This window comes from Entelurus aequoreus, linkage group LG02 (genome assembly GCF_033978785.1).
Source record: "Entelurus aequoreus isolate RoL-2023_Sb linkage group LG02, RoL_Eaeq_v1.1, whole genome shotgun sequence".
Lineage (NCBI taxonomy): Eukaryota > Metazoa > Chordata > Actinopteri > Syngnathiformes > Syngnathidae > Entelurus > Entelurus aequoreus.
The window spans coordinates 54,177,945-54,204,878 of NC_084732.1; the positions used below are offsets into that span (position 1 = coordinate 54,177,945).

The following is a 26,934-nucleotide window of genomic DNA, read 5'->3' on the forward strand; positions in this document are numbered from 1 at the left end:
TGAGTGCAGTAATGCTATTCTGCACCATATTGAAGCAGGAGCATTTTAAAAAACACCCAAGAATGTTGCAATTATTTCTAAACGGCAGACATTAATTCATGAAAAGATGGAGAAATCCCTGATGGTGTGTTTGACGGAGAAGCAGCTCGAAGGAGATACTGTAAAAGTCTGCTCTCCAATGCTGTACATTATTACATTTCTTTATATAACTACTGTAGTTGTTTGTAGTACATTCTGTTGTCGTGTTTTTTATACAATATTTGAAATGTAACATTTTTTTTCAAAAGGCATGTTTAATGTTTGAAATGACGTTGATTTATGATACAAGTGTTTTGTGTTACGAGCTCCATCACAGAACCAAATACACTGGTAAATTGAGGTACTACTGTACTTTAAAAATATTGACTTACTTTAGCTTATGTATCTTTAATTTATATCCTTGTTAGAGTACACAGTCCCCCTCCCATTGGCATAGTTTTTGTCGCTTTTGAAATAAATGTTGCTATGAGCGGCGCAATGATCCTCCTCATGATCGCTTGATCAAAAAGCATACTTGCAAGAGGGAACTGGTTTCAAATCGCTTAATCTATGTATGTTAATCCAATCTTAAAAAGAAAAAGAGCTTTTTTCAAGCTAATTCATCTAATTCCTTATTTTAAGTGCATGTAAACGTACAGGGTGTGCTGAAGAACAGCATTGTGTTGATCCTTGAACTTGAGGTCTAGATAGGCTTTGCTCATCTTATCAAACATATTTCATTGTAAATGGAGCTAACTCATTGACTATATTCAATTGATATACAGCCATGTGTGTGTTTTGACATTTACAGTACAGGATATTACTTCTAAAGGCACTTGAAGTATTTAGATGTTTAAAAAAACTAATGTAATGTTGACAGAATCAGAATCAGAAATACTTTATTAATCCCCGAAGGGAAATTAAAATTTTCAACACAATCCCATTCAAGATCAGACAAACATTACAGGGACATTACATTACACTATATCACCTGTATCTTGATATGTTCAATCTGGAAGCATCCAGTGACTACTGTGAAAGGGCCGTTGGCATCCAGGGAAGTCTGGAAGACAACCAGGAAAGACTGGATGACTGCAGGAAAGTCTGCACCGGGAGTGGAAGGCTAGTTACCTCACCCACTAGTCCTGTAAAAGGGACACCCTAAACTTACTACGAAGACGAATAAAGAAAAACAACCCGATGGCCCTCCGAGAGGCGGGGTGGAAGAAGGGCCAAATCAGACGGATTTCTTGGTAACGACTGGAACGGACAACGACAAAGAGTCTAGGATCATGAGAAGATGCAGGTGTGGGTGGGAGAAGGTGACCACCTTCAGAGGTTTGCGTATCCACCAGGGAAGGAAAAAGTGCAAAGAGAGAGGCCATCAGCAACATTGCACTGCAACCGCAGGTCAGACAAGAGGAACCCAAAGCCAGGTGGCAAACCACAGTGCTGAGGGATCCACCGTTGCTGATGAAAGGCAGGTGGAGGACACAGTAGGGCCCTTGGTGGACGCCAATGCCTCTGAGAGTGGCACTGACGAAGACGCACACAGAACACAGAGCAACCCCAACAACAAGGAGCAAAGCCAGAGAGCAGAGAGGAAAGAACCTGGAAGGAGGCAGCTGGTCAAATGGCCTAAAGCAAACGAAGTTGCGGTCTGGCAGAAGCTGGACAAAGACCTCAGCCTTATCCTGGAGCACTCACTGCGTGGCCAGGTGGAAACCAAGCTGAATCGCATTGGAGACATCCTGTACGACGAATGCAGAGGCAGATTTGGAGTAGCTGCTGAAAAGCGGAAATCTGGCCTAATGCAGAAAGGAAGAAGAGAGAGGGAAATCGAGCAGTTGGTGAAGAGGCGGCGTCAACTCCGGAAACAGTGGAGGAAGGCAAGCAAGGAGGAGAAGGAGGGTCTAAAGCCACTGTGGGATGAGGTGAGAAAAGATCTTGCCGGCCTACGGAGGGCTGAGCGCATTCGCAAACGCAGAAGGCGGAAGGAGAAAGAGAGGAGTAACTTTTTCAAAAATCCCTTCAAGCATGCGAGACAGCTGCTAGAGGACAAGAGAAGCGGAAAGCTGGATATTACCAAATCTGAGCTGGAGAATCACATCAAGGAATATAGTACAGTGACCCAGCAAAGTCAACTCCGCTGGGATCCCCTGGTTATGTTCCTCGCCCAGCTCCCCCAGCCTTCCTCTTTAATGCTGCTCTCCCCAAACTCAGCGAGGTGGCAGAGGTCGTACGGAAAGCAAGAGCTGCCTCAGCCCCAGGCCCCAATGGGATACCATACAAGCTGAATAAGTACTGCCCAGGGGTCCTGAGACATCTGTGGAACCTGCTGAGAGTGGCCTGGAAAAAACAAGTCATCCCTTCAGAGTGGCAAAGAGCGGTCACAGTTTTCATCCCAAAGGAGCAGAACTCCAGTACAATCAGCCAGTTCAGGAGCATCGCCCTCCTAAATGTCGAAGGGAAGATGTTCTTCTCCATCCTGGCCAAAAGGTTGACCAGCTACCTCACAAGCAACGTGTACATCGACACCAGCTGCCAGAAGGCAGGCGTGCCATGCTTCCCAGGCTGTGTGGAACACTCTGCAGTAATATGGGAGCAGATCCAAAGGGCGAAGAGAGAGAGAGGTGACCTGCATGTCGTGTGGCTGGACCTTGCCAACGCATACGGGTCTGTGCCCCACCAACTCATCGAGTTCGCCCTGGACTTCTTCCACGTACCAGTCTGCATCAGAGCCCTGGTTGCCAAGTACTTTGGAGACCTCCAGATGTGCTGCACTCATCAGGACTTCACAACAGGCTGGCAACAGCTGGAAGTAGGCATCGCCATAGGATGTTCAATCTCTCCCATCCTGTTTGTTGCAGCCTTCGAGATCATCCTCATAGGGGCTAGGAAGATGGTCGGAGGAGTGAAACTGCCTTCAGGACAGAGGCTACCAGCAGTGAGAGGCTACATGGATGATATCACCACCATACTTCAGACAGCAGCATGTACAACAAGACTGCTGAAGAGGATCGACGAGCTTGTGGGCTGGGCGAGGATGAAGATCAAACCCCCCAAATCACGCAGTCTGTCTATCAGGAAAGGAGTCAGAAGTGACAACACCATCTTTGTCGCAGGCGGTGAGAACATTCCATTGCTGGCAGATCAACCTGTTCGGTGCCAAACACCCCCACCAGAGAGCTACAGCGAGACTCCTCTCACCAGGAAATGAGTGGAGCACGAGGGTCGACCTGGGGAAGCAGCTCCAGTTCCCCAGGGAGATCGTCGAAACATCGCTACGGCCAGACCTGGTCTTCTGGTCAGAGGCTTGCAGGACGGTTCTTCTGGTCGAGCTCACTGTCCCATGGGAGGGGGGGTTGGAGGCTGCTTATGAGCGGAAGCGAGCCAAGTACTCTGACCTGGCAGCAGAGTGCAGGGAGGCTGGCTGGAAAGCCGTCATCTGCCCTGTGGAAGTGGGGTGTAGGGGCTTCGTGGGTTCCTCAACTGCCCGCCTACTCCGAGACATTGGATGCACAGGAGCGGGGCATCGGAAAGCCATGAAAGAGCTGGCCGAGGAGGCGGACAAAGGCAGCTTCTGGCTATGGCTAAGGAGGAAGCATAAGAGTTGGGGGGCCAACACCTAGGACATCAGCAGGGGGTGGCAGGGAGACATCCCTGCCATCGCTCCGCCACCATGAGACGTTCTGGGGTTAAAGGAGCGAAACGTTGATGAATGGTGGTCCCCAGCTGATGACCCGTTCATGCCCACAGAGGTGTTCGGTGAGGTGTCACAGCACACCTGTCAAAAGGCACTGGAGGAAGTGCGTCAGGCAGCAATGCCCAGCAGGAATTCCATCACCTGTATCTTGATATGTATGGTATATTTAGAGGTAAAATATACATATGCTATTTACTGTATAATTTTGTGGCGATCACTCGGTGTGTGTTGAGATAATAAATTATAGCTTTCTGATTTTTATGAGAAATAAAATAAATCACATACAAAAATATATAATGATTTTCACGTTTTGTACTTTTTTAGATGGCAGATAATTATTAAACATTAAAGATGCTTTGAAAATGATTACAAATATGTGAATTCAAGGGATCTGGAACAGCTGGGGGAAGATGATGATGACGAATGTTCTTTTTTTGTTTGGAAATTGATATACATTTCTGTGTAATGCATTATGATTTGGTTTGTTATCAAAATGACATACAATAATAGTTGGTGATCGGCTGTGTCAATTATGATACAAATTGAAAATCATACATGGAAATTGATTTTGGTAAAAAAAAAAAAAAGATTTGTTCAAAAGGACCAATACAAGTTCCAATTTCAAATAATGTGAATTTTCTGTCAATTATTCAGTGGTTCGGGCTTTAAAGGGTTTACAATATATATATATATATATATATATATATATATATATATATATATATATATATATATATATATATATATATATATATATATATATATATATATATATATATATATATATATATATATATATATATATATATATATATATATATATATATATATATATATATATATTTCTTAGCTGTCTGTTGTTTGATGACTCTGCTTTATTGATCACTGTTACCTTAAAATTAGTTAGTCTCTGTACCTGCATCTCTTCAGGTCACTGACTCACATGGGAAGAAGTTGTTTGGCTCCACCTATTGGTACTATTCATACATTTTTAGACCACATTTTTAGCGATAAATGTGAAAAATCCTGAGTAGTCCTGAGTTCAATCCTGGGCTCGGGATCTTTCTGTGTGGAGTTTGCATGTTCTCCCTGTCACTGTGTGGGTTCCCTCCGGGTACTCCGGCTTCCTCCCACCTCCAAAGACATGCACCTGGGGATAAGTTGATTGGCAACACTAAATGGTCCCTAGTGTGTGAATGTGAGTGTGAATGTTGTCTGTCTATCTGTGTTGGCCCTGTGATGAGGTGGCGACTTGTCCAGGGTGTACCCCGCCTACCGCCCGAATGCAGCTGAGATAGGCTCCAGCACCCCCCGCGACCCCAGAGGGGACAAGCTGTAGTAAATGGATGGATGGATGGATGTGAAAAATAGATCAAACATACCTGAATCAAAACATACCGTTGTCAATACGATAATATGTCATTAAATATCTCAAGTGCATTCCAGCTACAATGTCATGATGAATATTTCTGTATTATATTTCCATGTATTATATAAAAGACAAAGGTCATTTGATGGATGGATTGATGTGAGTGACACCACCTTTTCTTATAGAAGTAGTTGGAATATGTGCTGTGTTTGCAGGAGGATAATGCCCTTATTAAAAGGGGATGAAGATAAGCTCCTGTAGGGATGTGTGTGAGAGAAAATAAAATATTGATAAAGCAATCCCATCTGATGAGGGCTGGACAGAAGTGTAGCTTTAGCTTTCATTGTGGTTAACAAACACTTATTTCCACACTACTGCACACTTCGACTGTGTCTTCTCACCATCAGCCATGTTGTAGTTTTTAGTGCATCCACATCGAGTCTATTGACAGATATAAGTTAGAACTATACACTACTTCGTATTAGTGGAGGATGCATGTGCATCTACAAGCCAGCCTGCCCCACAACAAGAGGATAGACAAAAAAAAGGAACTTAATGCCTACAACGTCAGACTACAATGGCGGGTGGCCTGTAAGAAGGCCCATCCCTTGCAGACCTGCACAAAGGTCTTAGGGTAAAACTTTACCTTGTATGAGGATATCTGCTGATAATGGGAAAAATGTCACAACTGGGGCAAATTCTAAACGACTCGTTTGGAGAAAGTATGAAGGAAGGCAAGATTGTTTTATAAATATCTCTACCATACCTCCATTGTTTAATTTAACATTTTTGGGACATATGCAGATCTCAAATACACAAAAACACGTACCAATAGGTAAGAAAAGTTGGTTTTGCATAAAGGGTTCCTTTTAAATATAAATTTAAAACCCTGATGTGGTCTACCTACTGTACCTTTCACCCCCAGATGTATGATATCAATATCAAATGAGCCATTTGGGTTTGAAATGGAAGTGATTTATGCTTCCTCAGTGTCACGGCGCGGATTCGAACCAGTGTCTCTCATAATTCTGAGTGTCACAATTCCTCCTCTGGCTGCTCGCTCGGACACGCCCCCGCTCACGCTGGGCAGCGACAAGGCTGCAGGCGATCCCTCATCAGCACTCCTGGGCTTGACGAGAGGGAGCGGCATAAAGAGACAGCGAAGCCAGGAGACCTTCGCCAGAACGTAGCCAATCTCACCTGAGTAAGCAACACGTCTGGCACCGCTCCCTCGTTCCTTGCTCGCCTTCTTTGTGCTCTTCCTCGTTCCTGTCTTGATGTCCTTTGTGTCTTCCACAGTGTCTTCCGTGATTGTGTCTTGCCTCACGACCTCCTCACGGATTGTTGCTTGCCTTCCCCGATCCTTGACCACTGTTTGGACCCTGACATCGTTGCCTCTCTCCAGCCCCCGACTGCTTGCCTTCCTGCTGACTACCCCTTCGCCTCCCCCTTTGGATTTGACGAAAGATACATCCAACACGCACTGACAACACCCTCTGGTAAATTCTACATTGTTAATTCCACACATAGTCTGCATTCACTCACTAGTGGTAGCATACACATCCCACACATTCATCAAAGGTTTAAATCAACCTTCAAAAACGCAGTTCTGCCTTGGTGTCGCCTCCTTCCCTTTGCCTAGTGCACAACACTCAGAGATTTGACATAAGTCGAGTCTGACTGCTGCAGATAGTGGTAAATGGGCTGTATTTATATTGTGACTCTCTCTCACTTCAGGTGCCTTTCCAATGTCACCTTAGTCCGTTTTTCACACAATGATGAAGATGATTGTGGAAGCTACCACCGGCTCATTAACAGTGATGATAGGTGTAACATTTGGGGGCTCTATAATTTCCTCAAGAGTACATTAACAAATATCTAATTAAGGGCAAACTGAATATTTCCTTAGATAATTTGCATTAGATAAAACTCATTACTTACAGAGATTGAGCAAGTATTACTACTTAGATGAGTTTCATTCTACTGTACCTGCCAGGCTTCTTGGCTTATTTTAAGTCATTCTATGAATTTTTTTGTCAAGTGTCACGCAAAATTGCCAAAGTTACTACAGCAAAATGTTGCAATACATATATATATATATATATATATATATATATCTGTCCAGCAGTTGGCAAGAACCTCTTTTAAAATGTCTTTATTGTTTTTATTTGTTGGTTTAAATGTCCCTGAACCGAGCAAACAGCTTATTGAAGGGGACCTATTATAAATGTTGTCTTTTCTGACTTATGAACGTTATGTTAGTGTCCCTGTTTGCAAAGCTATCTCGTATATATTATCTACACCACAAACAAATGTTTTAAATGTAGATTAAAATCAACATAGAGTAGAATCAACATAGAAACAAATGTGACGATGTATGAATTATTCATTAGTGGAAGATGCACGCACGCACACACACTTACATACATATACATATATGTACATCTATACATGTATGTATGTATGTACATATATATATATATATATATATACATATATATATATATATATATATATATATATATATATGTATATATATATATATATATATATACACACATACATATATATATTTACTAGGGCTGTCAAACGATTAAAATATTTATCGCGATTAATAGCATTGTGTTCATAGTTAACTCAAAATTAAACGCGAAATTTCATATAGGTATAATTTTCCTAGACAGACAATGTTCGGGGGTGGCTTCATATTGCTGCATGACAATGTTTTAACCTTCTCTATTAATTAATAAAATGTAATAATGAGCCTGCTCATCATTCTGTAATTTAGGACTCAATGTTATTGTCAAGTTCTCCAGGTTTTTTCACAGCCGTGCCCAAACTTGAAAGGGCCAGTTGGACTCAAGAAGGACTCAAAGGGACAACTCGATCCTTTTTCCTTGTGATTTATTGATGTTTGATTTGAAGCAATAAAATAAAGTGGGTTATCGGTGTAAATGAATGGATGAACAGAATGAATAGTCGAATAGTCGAATGGTGGAATAGTCGAATAGTGGTAGTAGAATAGTTGAATAGTGTCGATAACCAGTTGCGTCTTCTGAGTCCACACAGGAGCTGTCTTCCTTCCTCTTAGCAGCATGTCAAGAAGGCTGACTGACTGAAGAGCAAACATTTTGAGCATGTGCTCTGAGCAGGTGAACAGGTGAATTCAATCAAACTAATCTGTTGGAAGCAGGTGGAGATGTTCAGCCCTCAGCTCTCACTGTTGCCCCTTCAGGCCTGGAGTGTGCTCTACAAATCAGTGGTGTTTGTGCTGCTCTGTACTTTGACTTGACAGTTATAAAATAATTTACACAACATTTCAGCCAGCTAGCATCTATTTTTGGTGTTATTGGCGACTGTACTCGTGTTTAGAGACTCTGTTTAGATTCTGTTGCACCATGTCCGTGACGAAAAGCGAGAGAGGCTGGCGTCACACTTGCTTCACGTTGCTGGGAGCCTTTCTGTCATTAAAAGCCGCCAGTGTCATCTTAAATAGTGAGGATCGCTGTCCGCGGGTATATCTCAAATATATTAAAGTGCCGACACGCTGCCTCCACTTCAGACAACCCCGTGTGTATGGCTGGTGTTAAAGGCCTACTGAAACCCACTACTACCGACCACGCAGTCTGATAGTTTATATATCAATGATTAAATCTTAACATTGCAACACATGCCAATACGGCCGGGTTAACTTATAAAGTGCGATTTTAAATTTCCCGGGAAACTTCCGGCTGAAAACGTCTAGGTATGATGACGTTTGCGCGTGACGTCAAGGGTTGAAGGAGACGTTTTGGAATAGCATGGTCGCCAGCTTAAGTCGTCTGTTTTCACCACATAATTCCACAGTATTCTGGACATCTGTGTTGGTGAATCTTTTGCAATTTGTTCAATTAACAATGGAGACTACAAAGAAGAAAGCTGTAGGTGGGATCGGTGTATTAGCAGCTGGCTACAGCAACACAACCAGGAGGACTTTGAGTTGGATAGCAGACGCGCTACCGTGAGTACAGCTTTGGCTTCCAAACATTTGATCGCTTGCCCGTACGTGCGTGGCGCTATGTGCATGTCACGTACGTAACATTGGGGAAATATATGTTTCTTGCCGACTCTGATGGCGGCTGGGGTGTCGTCGAAAGCTACAACGCCCGCCGCCACGCCGCTGTCCTCACCTTGACTTCCTCCGTCTCCGGGCTGCCGACCGCATCGATGATCGGGTGAAGTCCTTCGTCGCGCCGTCGATCGCTGGAACGCAGGTGAGCACGGGTCGTGATGAGCAGATGAGAGCTGGCGTAGGTGGAGAGCTAATGTTTTTAGCATAGCTCTGTCGAGGTCCCGTAGCTAAGTTAGCTTCAATGGCGTCGTTAGCAACAGCATTGCTAGGCTTCGCCAGGAGGTACAGCATTAACCGTGTGGTTACAGGTCCAGGGTTTAATAGTAATAGTAGTATTGTTGATCTTCTGTCTATCCTTCCAGTCAGGGGCTTATTTTGTCTGTTTCTATATGCAGTTAAGCACAATGCTATCACGTTAGCTCCGTAGCTAAAGTGCTTCGCCGATGTATTGTCGTGGAGATAAAAGTCACTGTGAATGTCCATTTCGCGTTCTCGACTCTCATTTTCAAGAGGATATAGTATCCGAGGTGGTTTAAAATACAAATCTGTGATCCACAATAGAAAAAGGAGAGAGTGTGGAATCCAATGAGCCCTTGTACCTAAGTTACGGTCAGAGCGAAAAAAGATACGTCCTGCACTGCACTCTAATCCTTCACTCTCACGTTCCTCATCCACTAATCTTTCATCCTGGCTCAAATTAATAGGGTAATCGTCGCTTTCTCTGTCCGAATCGCTCTCGCTGCTGGTGTAAACAATGTGCAGATGTGAGGAGCCCTTCAACCTGTGACGTCACGCTACTTCCGGTACAGGCAAGGCTTTTTTATCAGCGACCAAAACTTTATCGATGTTCTCTACTAAATCCTTTCAGCAAAAATATGGCAATATCGCAAAATGATCACGTATGACATAGAATGGATCTGCTATCCCCGTTTAAATAAGAAAATGTCATTTCAGTAGGCCTTTAAAGGCCTACTGAAACCCACTACTACCGACCACGCAGTCTGATAGTTTATATATCAATGATTAAATCTTAACATTGCAACACATGCCAATACGGCCGGGTTAACTTATAAAGTGCAATTTAAAATTTCCCGCGAAACTTCCGGTTGAAAACGTCTATGTATGATGACGTTTGCGCATGACGTCGATGGTTGAAACGGAAGTATTCGAACACTTTGTATCCCAATACAAACAGCCCTGTTTTCATCGCAAAATTCCACAGTATTCTGGACATCTGTGTCTGTGAATCTTTTGCAATTTGTTTAATGAACAATGGAGACTGCAAAGAAGAAAGCTGTAGGTGGGATCGGTGTATTAGCGGATGGCTGCAGCAACACAACCAGGAGGACTTTGACTTGGATAGCAGACGCGCTATCCGACGCTAGCCGCCGACCGCATCGACGATCGGGTGAAGTCCTTCGTCGCGCCGTCGATCGCTGGAACACAGGTGAGCACGGGTGTTGATGAGCAGATGAGGGCTAGCGTAGGTGGAGCGCTAATGTTTTTATCATAGCTTTGACGAGATCCCGTAGCTAAGTTAGCTTCAATGGCGTTGTTAGCAACAGCATTGCTAGGCTTCGACAGGCGGCAGAGCATTAACCGTGTAGTTACAGGTCCAGTGTTTGGTTCGGTGTCTCCTGATAGTAGTATTGTTGATCTTCTGTCTATCCTTCCAGTCAGGGGCTTATTTATTTTGTTTCTATCTGCATTTAAGTACGTTGCTATCACGTTAGCTCCGTAGCTAAAGTGCTTCACCGATGTATTGTCGTGGAGATAAAAGTCACTGTGAATGTCCATTTCGCGTTCTCGACTCTCATTTTCAAGAGGATATAGTATCCGAGGTGGTTTAAAATACAAATCCGTGATCCACAATAGAAAATGGAAAAAGTGTGGAATCCAATGAGCCCTTTTACCTAAGTTACGGTCAGAGCGAAAAAAGATACGTCCTGCACTGCACTCTAGTCCTTCACTCTCACGTTCCTCATCCATGAATCTTTCATCCTTGCTCAAATTAATGGGGTAATCGTCGCTTTCTCGGTCCGAATCGCTCTCGCTGCTGGTGTAAACAATAGGGAAATGTGAGGAGCCTTTCAACCTGCGACGTCACGCTACTTCCGGTACAGGCAAGGCTTTTTTTTATCAGTGACCAAAAATTGCGAACTTTATCATCAATGTTCTCTACTAAATCCTTTCAGCAAAAATATGGCAATATCGCGAAATGATCAAGTATGACACATAGAATGGATCTGCTATCCCCGTTTAAATAAAAAAATGTCATTTCAGTAGGCCTTTAATGTGTATGTTAGTGTCTTATGATTGTAATTTTTCCCATGTTCTGTGAACACACCGTATCATCAGAGAAAGAACAAATTGTGTGTCTAGGAATGAAGCACGGAGGCAGACGTGTGTGCACGGAGGAAATGTTGGAATTGGGCCCGTTGTTAGCATACAATTTATCATTAAAGCTAAAAAGAGCGTCAGACTTTGTTTGCTTCTGGAGGCTACAATACATTATATTACTTTATTTTGTTAGGTGTGGCAGCTAACATGAAGCCCGTACATTAAGGAGAAACCCAACACGTAGTTAAAACGGATGTATAGCGTAGCACATTTATTTTGAAGCCAGAAAAGTGTGTGATTGGTTTGAGAAAGTGTCTTGACATGTTTTGATGTCGGATCAAATGTGTGCAATACAAAAGTCTCCTTTTGACATCCTGCTGACCATCTTTAATTTCTGTTGAGCTTTTATGTCATCTAACTTACTAAACCAGTCACAGTAACAGTCTAAATGTTATGTTATCTGAACACGGAAGTGAAGCACCACCCACCTCTGAACGACTTGCTCAGCAGGTGTTTGCTGCAAGGATGTCGCCTCGTCTCACAGCAAAAACTAGTCCTTGCTTGTCGGGAGAACAACTTGCTATGGTTCTGAACGTGATATTTCCACAAGGTTGACTTTCCTTTGTCCATTTATGTTCGCTTGTAGCTCATCAGTAGCAAGTAAACTGCAGCCAAGTTCCCCCTGCTACCGCAAGCCCCGAGTGTCAAAAATGAGTGCCGTTATTGAAATTCATAGTTAATGCATTATTATCGCGTTAAATTTAACATATATACACATATATATATACACGCATATAAACATATATATATATATGTATATGTATATACTATATATATATTTATGTGTATATATATATATATATATATATATATATATATATATATATATATACACACATACATACATACAGTACAGGCCAAACGTTTGGACACACGTTCTCATTTCAATGTGTTTTCTTTATTTTCATGACTACTTACATTGTAGATTTATAGATTGTCACTGAGGGCATTAAAACTATGACACCTGTAAAGTGAAAACCATTTCAGCTTGAAGCTCATCGAAGGAATGCCAAAAGTGTGCAAAGCAGTCATCAGATCAAAGGGTGGCTATTTTGAAGAAACTACAATTCCAAAACATGTTTTCATTTATTTCCCCTTTTTTTGTGAACTACATGTGTCACACAATAAAGAAAACACATTGAATGAGAAGGTGTGTCCAAACTTTTGGCCTGTAATGCATATATCCATATACATACATATATACATATATAAATATATATACACACACAAGACGATGATTCCATCCATCCATCCATTTTCTACCGCTTGTCGATGATTCCTAAAACAAAAATTTAACAAACTAAATTTCTCAAGAAAGCTTACCACTTGTATTCATTAATCTATTGATTCAAACTCATATCTTTAAGAGCAAAGGTGTAAAAGAAGGTGCCATGGAAATGCATTCCCTCTTAAACTTTAATTGGTTAAGTGCTGGAGTTTAAAACATAGTGCTCTTAATCAAGTAGCACGTTTTATAATTAGCCAATAGACACATGGGACAAACTAAGAAAACTGGCATCATTCATGTCTACAATTAATCAATGTAACTATCAGAGCTAAATTGAAGCAGTGCTCCCTCACCACTACAGAATAATAAGTGAAGGACAAAGAATGCCTCCCAAAAGAGTTGTGAGGAAAAGGTCACACTCAGCTTGACACTGACTCATCAGCAGTTTCTCAAAAGTACTATCTAAAGGAGTGCCGATCAAAAAAAGTCAGCTACATCACATTGTCACATCTTCTTTTGGAGTCATGGCCAGTGCATTAATATGTTGAATATTAAAAACTATTTTGGTTGTCCATACTGTATGAAACAACGCTATGCCAACTTCCTGAGAAATAGCTGAGAGTAAAGATCCTAACTTACCAGTTGATTTAAGTTCCTACCGTCTCCCATAGTCACAACCTTTGAATAGTGGCCTAAAGAATAGGAGAGCTGGTCAGTGGCATGTTAAAGTAGAAACAGTCATGGTCCCCTAGGATACTGTTTGTGTAGAATCTGAAACGCTCAAAGCCCCTTTTGCTCATCATGCTTAACCAAATGTTGTTTATTGCCATTTGTAAAAGCTTACAAAACATTTTACAAAGCCCAAATGCACGCTTGTTGGTCTCGCTGGAATGCACGCCACAGCTTTTAATGCATTCGGATTGCATTTGTCAGCTGGTGAAATGTTAAATCAACACTTAAATTACTAACGCAAAATTACGAGAGTCAGAAACAAATTGCTCTGATGTGCACATTTTTAATAAAACAAAGCCATAAAATTGCACTAAACACTGCAAAGTATTTTACTTTATGTTAAGTACTTCATGATGATAATGCAATCTTTTTAATACCAAATTTTTTCACCAATCTACAGAAGTGCAACCGACTAAATAGTACAGTAGAAACTAAAAATGTCACTGCCTTTCAAAGAGGATTTATTGTAAATATATATATATATATATATATATATATATATATATATATATATATATATATATATATATATATATATATATATATATATATATATATATATATATATACTGTGTATATATATATATATATATATATATATATATATATATATATATATATATATATATATATACATATACATATATATATATATATATATATATATATATATATATATATATATATATATATATATATATATATATATATATATATATATATATATATATGTGTGTGTGTTTGTATTAATAAATATTCAAATATGTATTTTGAAGCAGTTGTTGAGTCACAAGAAAATAATAACTAATGTTCTCCATGCGTACAAAGTTATATAAGCCGTGGCAGAGGGGAGAGAAGAAAAGTAACCTCATCCACTGTCCATCTGGTCAAGAACACTGCTAAGTAGAGATGGGAATCTTTGGGCACCTCACGATTCGATAACATTTACGATTCAGAAGCTACTATTTCCATTAAAAATCGATTATTGATTCATCTTTAACTTATGTATATTGATGCAGTTTTACATTTATTTTCGTTTCACTAAATAAGCGTTAATCACTTGCAACTTTAAAAAAAACAATTAATTTGGAATAAGAAACAGTTAAATTAATCCCCACATTTATTAACTTAATGAAAATAGGTGCAAAACTGGACCAGAAGTGCCCGAGCTGGTCGGATCTCTCAGTGAGGTGCAGTCAGCCAAATTTTAGAACTGTCTGCATTACTTTATTTACAATAAATAAGTCGATTATCGATTATTGACGTTTCTACAATAGGCTATGTCCGAAGTGCGATGCATCTAAAAATCAATTATTTCCTCCCACCTCTACCACTAAGTATGTTTTCCAGAGCAAAAATGGGTCAAACTCCAACACAAGTCAAACAACACTGTGCACATATACATTTTTACTGTATATATGTGTATATTATACATCTTATGTATATATATACATATATATACTGTACATATATGTATGTATATAATATTATATTATATGTATGCGTATATATTATATATGCATGTGTGTGTATATATATATGTGTGTGTATATGTATGTATATATAAGTGTATATATGTTTATATGTTATATGTGTGTGTGTGTGTATATGTATAAATGTGTATATGTCTATAAATATTTGAGTGTGTGTGTATATATATATCCAGCACCCCCCGCAAAAGGGACAAGAGGTAGAAAATGGATGGATGGATATATATATATATATATATATATATATATATATATATATATATATATATATATATATATATATATATATATATATATATATATATATATATATATATATATATATATATATATATATATATATTAGGGGTGTGGGGAAAAATCGATTCGAATTCGAATCGCGATTCTCACGTTGTGCGATTCAGAATCGATTCTCTTTTTTTTTTTTTAAATCGATTTTTGTTGTTGTTGTTTATAATTTTTTATTTTTTTTATTTTATTTTTTTTAAATTAATCAATCCAACAAAACAATACACAGCAATACCATGACAATGCAATCAAATTCCAATACCAAACCTGACCCAGCAACACTCAGAACTGCAAAAAACAGAGCAATTGAGAGACACAAACACGACACAGAACAAACCAAAAGTAGTGAAACAAAAATGAATATTATCAACAACAGTATCAATATTAGTTACAATTTCAACATAGCAGTGATTAAAAATCCCTCATTGACATTATCATTAGACATTTATAAAAAAAATGAAAAAAAGAACAATAGTGTCACAGTGGCTTACACTTGCATCGCATCTCATAAGCTTGACAACACACTGTGTCCAATATTTTCACAAAGATAAAATAAGTCATATTTTTGGTTCATTTAATAGTTAAAACAAATTTACATTATTGCAATCAGTTAAAAAAACATTGTCCTTTACAATTATAAAAGCTTTTTACAAAAATCTACTACTCTGCTTGCATGTCAGCTAGGGGTGTGGGAAAAAATCGATTCAAATTCAAATTGCCATTCTCACGTTGTATGATTCAGTATCAATTCTCATTTTTCAAAAATCAATTTTCTTCCCCCACTCCTGGCAATGTGTATGTGCCTTCATGGCTACCGTAGGTATTGCGCAATAAGCAGCGTTGCTACCTGGTGGCTAGCTAGTACTAAGGGGAGTGTACAGTGTAGTGTTGTTGTGTTGCCGCTAAAATGCAGGTAAAAGAAAAAGACACAGAGCAGCCTAAAGAAATACAACCGCCTCCGCGGGCTTTGAAAGCAAACGTTTAGAGACACTTTGGATTTTACCGTGGCAAGAAAGGGCTTGACATGACTCATGCAATTTGCAGACTTTGCAACGCTAAAGTTAAGTATTTTGGGAATACTTCAAATCCCCGCGCTCACTTGGACAGACACCACCCACAGTTATCAGAGGAAAAGGATCATCCACTAACACCACCGGCAGCAAAATTGGGTTTGGTTTTGAAATTGTATTGCATTATTATGGTATTGTTGTGTATTGTTTTCATTTTAAAAATAAATAAATAAATCGTTTTTGAATCGAGAATCGTGTTGAATTGAAAAAAAATCGATTTTGAATCGAATCGTGACCCCAAGAATCGATTCTGAATCGAATCGTGGGACACCCAAAGATTCACAGCCCTAATATATATATATATATATATATATATATATATATATATATATATATATATATATATATATATATATATATATATATATATATTTGTATATGTGTATATCTGTAAATGGTATATATGTATATATGTGTACATGTATATACTGTATGTGTGTATATATTTACATATGAGTGTGTATATATGTACAGTATATACAGTATGTGTGTATAAATGTGTATATATGTTTATGTGTATATATGTATATGTGTAATTATGTGTATATATGCCGCTATAATTACACATCTTATGTGTATTTATATATATATATATATATATGTGTAATTATATATACAGTATATATAGTAACTGGTAAACTTTGTTATTTTTTGCAAACATTAGCGCATTTGGAATTTGATGCTTACAACATGTTTCATAAAAGCTGGCACAAGTGGCAAAAAAGACTGAGAAAGTTGAGGAATGCTCATCAAACACTTATTTGGAACATCCCACAGGTGAACAGGCTAATTGGGAACAGGTGGGTGCCATGTTGGGTATAAAATGCAATGCTCAGTCATCCACAAATAAGGATGTGGCGAGGGTCACCACTTTGTGAACAAATGCATGAGCAAATTGTCGAACAGTTTAAGAACAACATTTCTCAATGAGCTATTTCGAGGAATTTAGGGATTTCACCATCTACGGTCCGTAATATCATCAAAAGGCAAGCGTTTAGCGGCAATGCCCGTGACCTTCGATCCCTCAAAATGTATTTCGATACTTTTCAATACTAAATAAAGGGGACCACAAAAAAAGGCATTATTGGCTTTTAAAAAAAATCTTACGGTACATTAAACATACGTTTCTTATTGCAATCGAAGAACAATATTGTCCTTAAATAAAAAAGTGGACATACTAGACAACTTGTCTTTTAGTAGTAAGCAAAAAAAGGCTCCTAGTTTGGCTGATGACGTATGCAATAAGATATTGTGTCAATTATTATTCATTTATTTTGTCAAAATTATGAGGGACAAGCGGTAGAAAGTGCATTATAAATCAACTTGTTCATTTACTGTTAATATCTGCTTACTTTCGGTTGTAACATGTTCCATCTACACTTCTGTTAAAATTTAATAAACACTTATTCTTCTGTTGTTTGATACTTTACATTAGTTTTGGATGATTTTTATTTACATAATTATTTTATTCAAGACACCAGTTTTAAGTTTGCACTTTATTGATCTTATATACTTTTTTATTGTTATTATTCAATGATTATTGGTGTCTTTATTGATTCATTGGAGTTTATTTATTTGCATGCAATTGTGCACTGCTACACTTTTATTTACAGAAGTATTTTTTTCAGGAGAGAAGTTTTATCTCAATGTTGGAGATTATTATTTATTTGCATGCAATGTATAGAGGTGGGAATCTTTGGCCACCTCACGATTCGATAACGATTCAAGAGCTACGATCCCATTAAAAATCTATTATTGATGCATTTTTAATTCATGTATATTCATGCAGTTTTGCATACTTTTCATTTCACTAAATAAGGTTTATCACTTGCAACTTTTAAAACAGTGCATTTTTATTAAGAAATTCCAATTGCATTTATTAAATTAATTGAAATGTGTGCAAAACTTGATCATAAGGGCCCTATAATAAAGGAGCTAGTCGGATCTCTCAGGGAGGTGGCATGCTGCAGTCAGCCAAATGTTACACCTGTCTGCATTACTTTATTTACAACAAATAAATCGATTATCGATTATTGAAGTTTACTAATCGATTTTATAATTGTCCATATCCGAATTGCAATGCATCTAAAAATATATTATTTCTCCCACCTCTACAATGTACAATGCTACATTTTTGTTTACAGAAGTGTTTTATTCAACCAGAATTTAGTTATTGGAAAATGATGGCATAAAAAGTATAATTTATATCCGGTCTAAAAAGAACATTATACAGATTTGAATTTTGCTAAGAGTAAGATAAGATGTATGCTGTGTCATTTCAAACTAGTTTTTGATCAAATGAAAGCAAAACTTTTTTTGAATTATTGTAATTTGTATTCACTGTTTTTTTCAAAAAGTAGTAAAAAAAATCCGGAAAAAAAATATGTTTTTGAAAAAAATCTGAGATTTTATTTTTAGGCCATATGCATAGGCGCCGATCTCGTGGGTGCTTCGGGGCCCGAGAACCCACGGACAATGCCGAGCACCCACGTGGGATTGATGGCAAATTTTTTCTCACCACCAAGCAAAAACCGTGCATGCTCAGAAAAGTAGCGTCAGATTTACCGCCCGTGACACACCGAGCACCCACTGGCAGAAACTTAGATCGGCGCCCATGGCCATATCCCTGGGGCCTAAGCTCTCCTGCTGAAAAAGTGTGTGCATCCCTAGACTATCGTATATAATATTGTAGTTTAAGAGTCTTTACTTATTAAGTCATGGCCAACATAAAGAGGCACGAGATGACTAGTCCATAAATCCAACCAGGAAACAAATAGCAAACTGTATTTATCGACTAAATTGGAAACTCTATCAATAATGTCTTTTTGCTGAGTGCACACAATATACAGTACAAACAGTATGTCATAGCAACAATTACATTTATTGTTGAGGCACTGCAGTTTACAACCTTGCCAGAAGAAAACATGTAACATTTCATACTGATCACAGGGAGTCTTGAACAAAAGAAAACTTCTTATCAGCTCGGAACAACCAAACAGACTGTGATAAACACATGCATAAAACACTATGGGTCATTACAGGACTAAAGGTGAGTCAACAGCACAACCTTGAACAGACAAACAAACAAACAGGAGTCATTTTTGAACCAACTATCTTGTAATAAATCATGTCAAACGTGTGTGCACATAGCTGTCATAGCCAATTATTTATGGATGGTACTGACAAACTGTCTGCTGCTGACATCACAGACTTAAATACGTTTTTTCAAAACAAGTTTGTCAATAGAAAACATCACCGCAAACACAACGCCTAATATCACCTGTACACTTCCCAGATATTGCCCAAAATGTGATTGTATTGCAGCAGTGTCAGCTGCAGCAGATTCAGCAGCATAGAATCAGTGCTGGTCCCAAAAGCAGCGAGTGTCGTGCTGTACTGCAGATGCGGTGGCACTTTCTTCAATATTATCCTGATGTCACGAAGATGCAGTGGGTACGTATATGGTGGACATGTGTATCCTTCATTGTAGTGGATGCAATCATTTGAATACTTTGTGTTTTCTATGGATATCAAAAAGTAAAAAACATGTTTTTTACATTACTTGTGGGTGTTTTCATGTTATTACTTTAAAAATCATTCATGTGACATAGTATTTTGTTTGTTTTATTGTGTATAAATAATTCCTATACAACATATTTCTGTTCAAACTCTTAATGGATTTGTCCCAATACAGCTTGTACATATAAATTAACATAACTTTAAAAAATACATCTATCTAAATGTAAAAATAGAGATAAAGACATCATGTAATGTGAAAAAGATGACACTTGTTGATATTATTAATGAGCAAAAAAAATATTGTCTATATATGGATAACGTTTATCTATAGCCTTTTTATTATACATTACAAACTACATGATGGCTTCATGTTCACACCCTTCACCAACTCTGTTTTACCTAACATAATCAATAACCGTGATTTCAATACGAATTTTAAAAAATTATGGTAGTTATTATTTTGATCTCATACATGAACACTATTTTTATTTGTATATACAAAAAGTGCAGTTACATCTTATGGCCATCAGGTGCCACCTTGCAAAATTCTAACATTTTTTTTTTTTTTGTCTCTTATGTCCATAAAGTGCTATCATGAACAATTTTCACATTTATTTTACTTATCTATGTTAATTTTTTTCTGTAATATTACTTTGTTTATAATGCTTGTGTTGCTTTCATATGCACATTCAATTTCTATTTGAGGTACATGAAACAGTGTTATTTTATCTACAATAATGTTTCTTCTACAAAGGAAATAATTATTAATGTGTTTTTTAAATAAAACTTGATTAAAAGATTTCAGTGTAAGTACTTTTTGAAAAGTTTGAGCACATTTAAAAATACTGCCATAAAAATGATAACCGTGATAATTATGGTCACAATTACCGTGAAAATAAATGTTCTTACCGTGACATCCTTATTGCCAGCCAATCACAGAACATCCCATTCCCACCATTGGACTATTTAGAGCAGAGGTCGGGAACCTTTTTGGCTGAGAGAGCCATGAAAGCCAAATATTTTAAAATGTATTTCTGTGAGAGCCATATAATATTTTTTAACACTGAATACAACTAAATGCGTGCATTTTTAAGTAAGACCAACATTTTTTGAGTTTAATAAGTCTCGTATTCTTTTTAATAACATTGTTATTCTGAAGCCTGCGATGAGGTGGCGACTTGTCCAGGGTGTACACCGCCTTCCGCCCAATTGTAGCTGAGATAGGCTCCAGCGCCCCCCGCGACCCCGAAGGGAATAAGCAGTAGAAAATGGATGGATGGATATTATTCTGAAGCTAACCAATAATAAATAAAGTACTTCTTACCATTAATGCGACTTCTTGAACAGGTGCGGTAGAAGACGGATGGATGGAATAAAATGCATAAAAATATTTTATATTTTGAACTTTATTTTCAACACTGTGATTACCAGCGGAATTATTCATTACTTATCGTGTTAAGCAATGTCAGTTAAGATTTATCTGAGAGCCAGACGCAGTCATCAAAAGAGCCACATCTGGCTCAAGAGCCATAGTTTCCCTACACTTGATTTATAGTCTACTCTTAGCCTAACATGCATATTTTTGAATTGTGAGAGGAAACCGAAGAACCAGAAGAAAAAACACGCAAGCACATGAGAAACATGCAAAACCAAGACGCCAAAATTTTAATTCGTACACTCAAATCTCCTGATTGTGCGGCCAAAATGCCAACCACTAGTACACGGTGTGACCCCGTATCCCGGTTGCTAAAATAGTAGTGGGCACATTGATCTTTTGCTATCATGACTGCACTAGTCCAGAGAAGACACCGGTAATTAAAAAATCTAATTAGTGCACTGCCATAAAATTCACTGATGTTGGTGACAAGTGGCAGAAGACCAGCAGGTCTGTGCTACACAACAGTAAAATGGTTGCACATAATATTCCCTTCCAAAAGTTGTAAAGGATAATGTCAGTGGGTTGTTGTATTTTGCAGATTGTCAACACTGTCAACTGAAACGTACAAATGTGTGTGCAAATGACAACAACTTCTCGCCACATTTTGTGACTTTCTCCAAATCTGTCCTCCCTGCTTCAATAATGCAATCATGTTATACATCTCTGTCACCACAAGGTCACACCCCTCTCTTGCAATCTTTACAGTCACTCTCTCTGCTCCCACACACACACACACACACACACACACACACACACACACACACACACACACACACACACACACACACACACACACACACACACACACACACACTCTCTCATAACACACTCCCCAAGCCTCCACACCTACCTAATGGAGAGAGTAGAGGTCCTGCATGGTGCATGTGAGGAGAATGTTAATTCCCTTCTTCCTTATCTGCACGGCTGCTACTTTTACTCACATTGCAAGCAGTAATTATTAATGTCACCTATTCAGTGGCACGCCTCACTGTGTTATTTCTCCACTCAACATGACACCGTGTAGTGTTGGCAGCATAAAAAAGGGCAGTTTAAACATACCAGAGGTGCCTGAACTACACACCGAAAACACTTTAAACACAAGCATTTCCAGCAGCCAAACAATGCACCAGCGATCACTCACTTGATGAAGTAGCTTGCTCCCTCGTCCGTGAAGCCCTCTTCCCATCCTCTTGGCAAGTCTGAAACAGGACACAAAACATAACGACAAGGCAATCTACACTTCCCCGCCAAGCCGAGCGCGATGCAGCCTTGAGTTCGTGGCGTACCTGAACGTATCATGTGTCCGGAATTAACAGGCTCGCCTGTGCGCGGGTGAAGCCAAGTGGTGCCGCGAGTTTTGTCGCTAGAAGAAAGACACCTGTTACTTAATGGACGACATGGGAATAAACCTCACGGTGAAGACTCGACAAAGTAGCGACGGGTGACTTGCGAAAGTGGCTCACTTGATGAAAAACACGCGGCCATCCCTACAAACTCCGTAAGACCAGTGGTCAGGTAGGGTGTCCCGTCCGAGCGGTGCCGCCATGATTCCTCCTCTCCTGCTCGACTTCTCCCCCCTTCTCCCTCCCCCTTCTCTCTCTCTCTCTCTCTCTCTCTCTCTCTCTCTCTCTCTCTCTCTCTCTCTCTCTCTCTCTCTCTCTCTCTCTCTCTCTCTCTCTCTCTCTCTCTCTCTCTCTCTCTCTCTCTCTCTCTCTCTCTCTCTCTTCCCGGTCTCCCTTGTCCACAGAGCCCAAATAATCCCACCTCTGTAGCGGCATACTTTTAAAGGGGCAGAAATGCCTCACTCCACCACTGCAGGCTTGTTGTCACTGGAGCTGATTTGTGTCGTTCGGCCAAATTCTGACCTACAGCTAACAATAGAATATTCAATGAAGTCCACCGGAGGGAAGAGAAGGATGGAACTCCAGTAGGTGCAGTGGATTTATGTGGCGCTATGCAATTACGAATGTTCCAGGAAGAAACACACCTCTAAAACTATACCAATGTGCAATTCAATTATGCATTTCAGATTGTTTTCATCACTATCTATAATTGAGTGGTTAAAGGGAATGTACGATGATTCTAATTTACATGTAAACACTTCCTTGTCGTGTTGTCGCGGTACCGGTACTAAAATTATTTTTGATACTTTTCGGTACTTTCTAAATACATAAAGGGGACCACAAAAAATTGCATTTTGGACTTTATTTTAACAAAAAATCTGACAGTACATTTAACATATGTTTCTTATTGCAAGTTTGTCCTTAAAGGCCTACTGAAACCCACTACTACCGACCACGCAGTCTGATAGTTTATATATCAATGATGAAATCTTAACATTGCAACACATGCCAATACGGCCGGGTTAACTTATAAAGTGACATTTAAAATTTCCGGGAAATATCCGGCTGAAACGTCGCGGTATGATGACGTATGCGCGTGACGAAGTCAGAGTAACGGAAGTTATGGTACCCCGTAGAATCCTATACAAAAAGCTCTGTTTTCATTTCATAATTCCACAGTATTCTGGACATCTTTTGCAATTTGTTTAATGAACAATGAAGGCTGCAAAGAAGACAGTTGTAGGTGGGATCGGTGTATTAGCAGCGGACTACAGCAACACAACCAGGAGGACTTTGTTGGAGAGCAGACGCGCTAGCCGCCGACCTCACCTTGACTTCCTACGTCTCCGGGCCGCCAAACGCATCGGGTGAAGTCCTTCGTCCTTCTGCCGATCGCTGGAACGCAGGTGAGCACGGGTGTTGATGAGCAGATGAGGGCTGGCTGGCGTAGGTGGAGAGCTAATGTTTTTAGCATAGCTCTGTGCGGTCCGGTTGCTAAGTTGCTAAGTTAGCTTCAATGGCGTCGTTAGCACAGCATTGTTAACCTTCGCCAGCCTGGAAAGCATTAACCGTGTATTTACATGTCCACGGTTTAATAGTATTGTTGATTTTCTATCTATCCTTCCAGTCAGGGGTTTATTTTTTTGTTTCTATATGCAGTTAAAGCACGATGCTATCACGTTAGCTCGTAGCTAAAGCATTTCGCCGATGTATTGTCGTGGAGATAAAAGGCACTGAATGTCCATTTCGCGTTCTCGACTCTCATTTTCAAGAGGATATAGTATCCGAGGTGGTTTAAAATACAAATCCGTGATCCACAGTAGAAAAAGGAGAGTGTGGAATCCAATGAGCCAGCTTGTACCTAAGTTACGGTCAGAGCGTAAAAAAAGATACGTCCATCAATGCCTCTCAAGTCCTTCACTGTAGCGTTCCTCATCTACGAATCTTTCATCCTCGCTCAAATTAATGGGGTAATCGTCACTTTCTCGGTCCGAATCTCTCTCGCTCCCTTGTAAACAATGGGGAATTGTGAGGAATACTAGCTCCTGTGACGTCACGCTACTTCCGGTACAGGCAAGGCTTTTTTTTATCAGCGAGCAAAAGTTGCGAACTTTATCGTCGATTTTCTCTACTAAATCCTTTCAGCAAAAATATGGCAATATCGCGAAATGATCAAGTATGACACATAGAATAGATCTGCTATTCCCGTTTAAATTTAAAAAAATCATTTCAGTAGGCCTTTAAATCATACTTGCCAACCTTGAGACCTCCGATACCGGGAGGTGGGGGTGGAGGGCGTGGTTGGGGCGGGAGGTTAGGGTTCGCATGTACCCTGTATAAAGGACTCCTCGCAAAATGTATTATATATATAATAAAATAAATATATATATATATATATAGCTAGAATTCACCAACTCAAGTATTTCATATATATATAATGTATAAAATACTTGACTTTCAGTGAATTCTAGCTATATATATATATATATTTATTTTATTATATATATAGTACATTTTGCGAGGTGGCCCATAATACTGGGCTGTGAACGGTGCTGCGCTGCCGCCGCCATGTGCTTCGCTCTCCATTCATGAATGAGTATATCATTTCGGCCACCGTGTTCAATGGAGAAGTCTGTTCAACAAAATGTACAGGCAACATACCCCTTCCCATTCGAACTGTCCTGGATGAACTGAAATTCTTGTTTCCATTCGTTTTGGAACTTGCAAGCGTATTTCTTCATCTTGCTCGTCGACGGCGTCGCCATGTCTGTAACTTCCTCATTTTTCTGCTTCGTCTCCTTGTTGTGTGCGCAGTTTTGCACTCTACTCTCTAAAAGCCGTAGATGTTATGACATCATTGGGCAGGCAAGCTATTTATATTGTGGGAAAGTGGACGTGAAAACAGGCTGTCCCCCCTCAGGTCCGCATTGAGCCTCCAGCTCCGGCTGAATACCGGGAGTTTGTCGGGAGAAAATTTCTGCCGGGAGGTTATCGGGAGAGGCGCTGAATACCGGGAGTCTCCCGGTAAAACCGGGAGGGTTGGCAAGTATGCCTTAAATAAAATAGTGAACATACGAGACCACTTATCTTTTATTAGTAAGTAAGCAAACAAAGGCTCCTAATTTAGCTGCTGACGTATGCAGTAACATATTGTGTCATTTATCATTCTAATATTTTGTCAAAATTATTAAGGACAAGTGGTAGAAAATGAATTATTAATCTACTTGTTCATTTACTGTTAATATCTGCTTACTTTCTCTATTAACATGTTCTATCTACACTTCTGTTAAAATGTAATAATGACTTATTCTTCTGTTGTTTGATACTTTACATTAGTTTTGGATGATACCACGAATTTGGGTATCAATCCGATACCAAGTAGTTACAGGATCAAACATGGGTCATATTCAAAGTCCTCATGACATATTTCCTGAGTTTATAAACATAATATAAATTTTTTTTAAACGAAAGAAGATGTTGTGATGGCAAACATTTTTGACGTAATCATAGTAGTATTGACTAGATACGCTCCTGTACTTGGTATCATTACAGTGGATGTTAGGTGTAGATCCACCAATGGCGTTTGTTTACATTTTGACGCCAGTGAGCTACAGTGTGTAGTGAAACATGCTAAGCTATTCCTCGTCCTGCAGGGATGACACTTGTAAGAAACATACTTTATTTGTCGCCCTGGAGGCGAGGATTAGTGATTTAGAAGTAGCTAAAACACTGCCGACTGGGGCTGGACTTTAGCCGCCAGCCATATCTTAAAGGCCTACTGAAACCCACTACTACCGACCACGCAGTCTGATAGTTTATATATCAATGATGAAATCTTAACATTGCAACACATGCCAATACGGCCGGGTTAACTTATAAAGTGGAATTTTACATTTCTTGCGAAACTTCCGGTTGAAAACATCTATGTATGATGACGAATGCGCGTGACGTCAGTCGTTGAAACGGAAGTATTCGGACACCATTGTATCCAATACAAAAAGCTCTGTTTTCATCACAAAATTACACAGTATTCTGGACATCTGTGTTGGTGAATCTTTTGCAATTTGTTTAATGAACAATGAAGACTGCAAAGAAGAAAGCTGTAGGTGGGATCGGTGTATTAGCGACTGGCTGCAGCAACACAACCAGGAGGACTTTGACTTGGACAGCAGATGCGCTATCCGACGCTAGCCGCCGACCGCATCGATGATCGGGTGAAGTC

The 26,934-nt window shown here is 39.3% G+C and overlaps 1 protein-coding gene across 6 annotated transcripts in view; it reads right to left on the bottom strand.

Moving 5' to 3' along the window:
- plekha7b (pleckstrin homology domain containing, family A member 7b) overlaps positions 1-22,961 on the bottom strand; it is a 254,813-nt gene extending 231,852 nt beyond the window's left edge. For all 6 annotated transcript variants that reach the window (XM_062029101.1, XM_062029110.1, XM_062029090.1 and 3 more), the window contains exons 1-3: positions 22,833-22,961; positions 22,656-22,732; positions 22,511-22,568 (exon numbers count right to left, since the gene is read on the bottom strand). In XM_062029101.1, the coding sequence (XP_061885085.1) occupies positions 22,511-22,568; positions 22,656-22,732; positions 22,833-22,915 (218 nt within the window). In that variant the 5' untranslated portion in view covers positions 22,916-22,961. The remainder of the gene's footprint in view (positions 1-22,510; positions 22,569-22,655; positions 22,733-22,832) is intronic.
- Between the last annotated feature and the right edge of the window lie 3,973 nt (positions 22,962-26,934).